The sequence below is a fragment of the Ochlerotatus camptorhynchus genome, unplaced genomic scaffold (genome assembly GCF_037179485.1).
Source record: "Ochlerotatus camptorhynchus isolate MF236.1 unplaced genomic scaffold, CSIRO-AGI_Acam_v1.1 ptg000434l, whole genome shotgun sequence".
NCBI classification, from domain to species: domain Eukaryota; kingdom Metazoa; phylum Arthropoda; class Insecta; order Diptera; family Culicidae; genus Ochlerotatus; species Ochlerotatus camptorhynchus.
In genome coordinates, this window is record NW_027040920.1 from 2,185,241 (window position 1) to 2,189,009 (window position 3,769).

Genomic DNA, 3,769 nt, shown 5'->3' on the forward strand with positions numbered 1-3,769 from the left:
GGGTGCTAAAACGATCATAAGAAACTTTTTTTCAACCACTATGGTTAAGGTCCAAGCCTGGGACTTCCGGCTAGCTGTCTCAAAGATACAATAATAGGCTTGAACTATTTTTTTTCTATAAACAATAATCACTATTTACAAGCGAAAGTAATCATTTTTTTCCAAGCTTGTATCAGAAATTTTGAATGCAAACGTTAGTATTCATCAATGGAATATTTTGTGATGTAGTCATAAGTTGACTTACTAACAACCTAATGAACAATGTTCCAACATACCTTAGACAAAATTGTAGTTTTTTTTACACCCTCTCAACGGAATCGATTTGCATAATTTCCGTAATGAATACACTTCAACCAATTCGAAGAAACGAAGAAATATTGCTTCTGTAAATGAGATTATCTAACAGTAACCCTAATACAATTTGAATGCTTATTTTTCTTAACGACGTGTTCAACCCATTTGTGGAATATTTCTATCATTTGGGTTATCGTTCGGCTATGGTATTTTTATTAAGGAATGCACTTTATTGGTTTCTGGTCGACTTGAAAATACTAGATAAAAAATCTATTGAAAGCCCCCTGTAGAGCCAGTCGAAAAGCGAATGGCTGCATTTCCTTGACAATTGCAATTAAGTTATAACTTATTAATAAGCTCTGGACAACTTGAAAATCAACTCATGGATTTTGCTGCAATGTACCCCGTGCAAATGGTAAGGTAAGATTAGGTTAGGTTTACTTTATTAATAAGACATTCAGCACCTTGTGAAAGTGGGTTGATAATTCCAAGCACTTAACAATGAATATGATATAAATCCTGCAAATTCTAGACCGTACCGAGAATGGAACTCGTTGACTCTTATTCACGGTTATACCATAGAGGTAACTCTAAGACCAGAAGGTTCCGAAGAAACGTGCTCAACTGTTGGCTCAGCTACTGGTACTATCTTCGGTTCCCAAGCTAATCGATGCACCTCTCGAAACAAAGGAAAATCTACGAACCCCTCATTTTATCTATCAAACTTTCATAGCGAATCACAACAAACATAGTGTAGTGCTGGAATTTATACTAAAATGGAGTACGTTAATTGATTTGCTTGGGACCAATAGGCTAGTCAAGTAGTGAGCCAATTTAAAATCGTTAGTTTCGTATTGATTGTTGGTTATAACATGCCTTTACTGACTAGGCTATCTGAGGACGGTATTCAGCAGAAATTTTTCATAAAAGTATTTATTTATATCAGCAAAAGTTTACATTGATCTAAATAAATTTAAATAATGCATGCATCATCGTGCATCAGCCACCAGCCGAATTCCATCCCGCGTTGCCATAAGCATCGATTTGGCGTCCAACGGTAGCTCTCTGCGGTAATCCTCTTTGTTGGCCAAACTGAACCGGAACTTGACGAGCAATGCCACCAGTGCCACCTTCGTCTGCAGCACTCCCATTCGCAATCCTATGCACAGCCTGGGTCCACCACCGAATGGAAAGTATGCTTTGTCTTGGGACGCTTGCTCTCCGCTGCTACTGCTGCTGAACCGCTCTGGTTGGAATTCGTACGGTTGCGGAAAGTGCTGCGAGTCCCGCTGCATTCCCAATACCGACACTACGACAGGCGTTCCTTTGTCGATTGTCACATCCGTTCCGGGAATGCGATACGCTTTGGTGCACTCACGATTCAGAAACGGTACTGGTGGATGCTTTCGCATCGTTTCATCCAGACAGCACTCGAGGTATTTCATCTCCGCTAGATTGTCGTATGTGATGGCTCCTCCGTATCGTGAGAGGATGCTGTCGATTTCTTGGTGAACTTTGGCTTGAATTTCGTAATTGCGAGCGAGCTCAAAAAGGCAGAATGACATCAGCGTGGAGGACGTTTCGTAGCCTGCGACGAAGAAAACGAACGCTTGGGCCGCTACTTCGTTGATTGTTAGGTTTTTGGCGGTAGTCGTTGCATCCAGCTTCCATTGTTCATCGCTGAGAGACACGGTCCCGGTGTTCCGCAGCTGAAGTAACAGTTGCATCATGTCCTTCCGAGGGACTCCGTCTCGCTCGCGTTGGTCCAACGTTTTTTGAACTACATTAATCATGAAATCCTCAATTTCCGGCGCTACCATGTTGAATCCCAAAAGTGCTTTCAATCGTGGAAAAAAGATTGCTAAGGCCAATCGGAGTGAAGTTTGCAAATCTTGTTTGAATATTTTTTTTCCCATCGTGTGAAAGAGCTCATCTTTGTTGTTGATGGAATCGATGTCGATTCCGAACGCAACCGAAGCAATAACATCCGTTGTATATCGAGTGGCCATTTCCTTCACCTCAATGGCACCTTGGGAGGAAGTTTCTATCTGGAAACGATTCTGCAGTAGCATTGCCTTCTGAACCAAAATCGGGAACATTGCTTTCAAGCAACCGGAACTGAACGTGGGGGTTAACTTAGCTCTCAGGTTCTTCCATTTGACGCCACCAAGCGAGAAGAGATTCCCGCTCAAGGGATCCGTTTCTTCATTCACGTGCACACCTCGGTCGTGAAAGTGCTCAAAATCTCGGGTAAGAATGTTCTTCACCATCTGCGGATCGTTGATGAGCAGCGACGGCTGGATCGAGAGGTAAATCCCGGCATACGGCAGGTGTTTGGTTTTGGCGTATAGGTTGGCGTAGGTCATCGGTATCCCATGCTGCTGACGGAAGAACTCACCGAAATTACCGAACGGAAACGATGGCTGCAGCTGGGGAACTCCTCGACGAGTCCAGTATCGAAACTGATACGATATAATTAGGGCAGTGAGCAGGCCCACCAAGGCAAGGAGTGCTAAAAACATTGTTCACACTGTGGCTTCGACAAATGTTCAACATGTACTGAAATTAATTTGAAAGGGAGAATGAAAATAAAGCTGCTATAACGATCGTCCCCCAGCTGATTACAGGTTTTTTTTTAAACCCCGCAAAGAAAGCTGCTATCTTGGCGTTGGGTGGCAAATTTTACTATTTTGGACAGTCATCGACAGGCTTGGTTGCAATCTAAACTGATAGGCTCATGATAGCGAACTTGCCTTTATTTTTGTAGGACAGTGGATGTGATAAGAATCAACAAAGCCTACGTAGATACATTGAACGCAAGATAACAAAATAATCTGTTTTTTTGTTTATTGGGAATACTGAAAACATCCAGAGGCTGTTCGAATAATGCAATGTTTGCATCCAAAATATCGTAGGGCTAGATATAGGCGAAATGATTGTAAAATGCATTAAAGTAGAAGAATTTATTAATGTAATGATCCGAATCAGTAACTTGTCGATTAACTTGTTTCTTTCAGCATAAAGTCTGTTCCAGTAAGTATTTGGTCGCTTCTTTTTAGTTAATTACTGCAGCGTCTCTAGTTTTTGTAGCAAGACAGCGTTCTGATCTGGAAGGATTGATTATTCAGTGGTGAAAATTTTATCAGGATTCTTACACACGTTTAAAAGTTGGCGTTAATTTTTTTTTTCTCGAGAGTTGACCAACTGCAGTCTTAATAGGCTAGCATCTCGGTTGGGCTCTCCATGCGATACACAATACTAACAGACGACTTGAGCTATGGTGCTCACTAGGTCACTGCAGCTTTTAGGCTCGTATTGTGATCAACTGTGTGTATTAGATTACGACCATAAATCCGGAGAACCCCGAGATCTGGGCGCAATTGCCCCTGCAAACAAACACGCCAATCACCGATCTCCCGCGAACAAAAAAACAATCCTGCAAACAAACTATACCAAATCATAGAGGAAATATTCC

At 41.9% G+C, this 3,769-nt stretch overlaps 1 protein-coding gene across 1 annotated transcript; it reads right to left on the reverse strand.

The window, feature by feature from the left end:
• Positions 1–1,260: 1,260 nt before the first annotated feature.
• LOC135711541 (probable cytochrome P450 6d5) lies at positions 1,261–2,842 on the reverse strand. Its single transcript, XM_065234409.1, has one exon. The coding sequence runs from the start codon at positions 2,814–2,816 to the stop codon at positions 1,284–1,286; it is 1,533 nt and encodes a 510-aa protein (XP_065090481.1). The 5' UTR covers positions 2,817–2,842; the 3' UTR covers positions 1,261–1,283.
• Between the last annotated feature and the right edge of the window lie 927 nt (positions 2,843–3,769).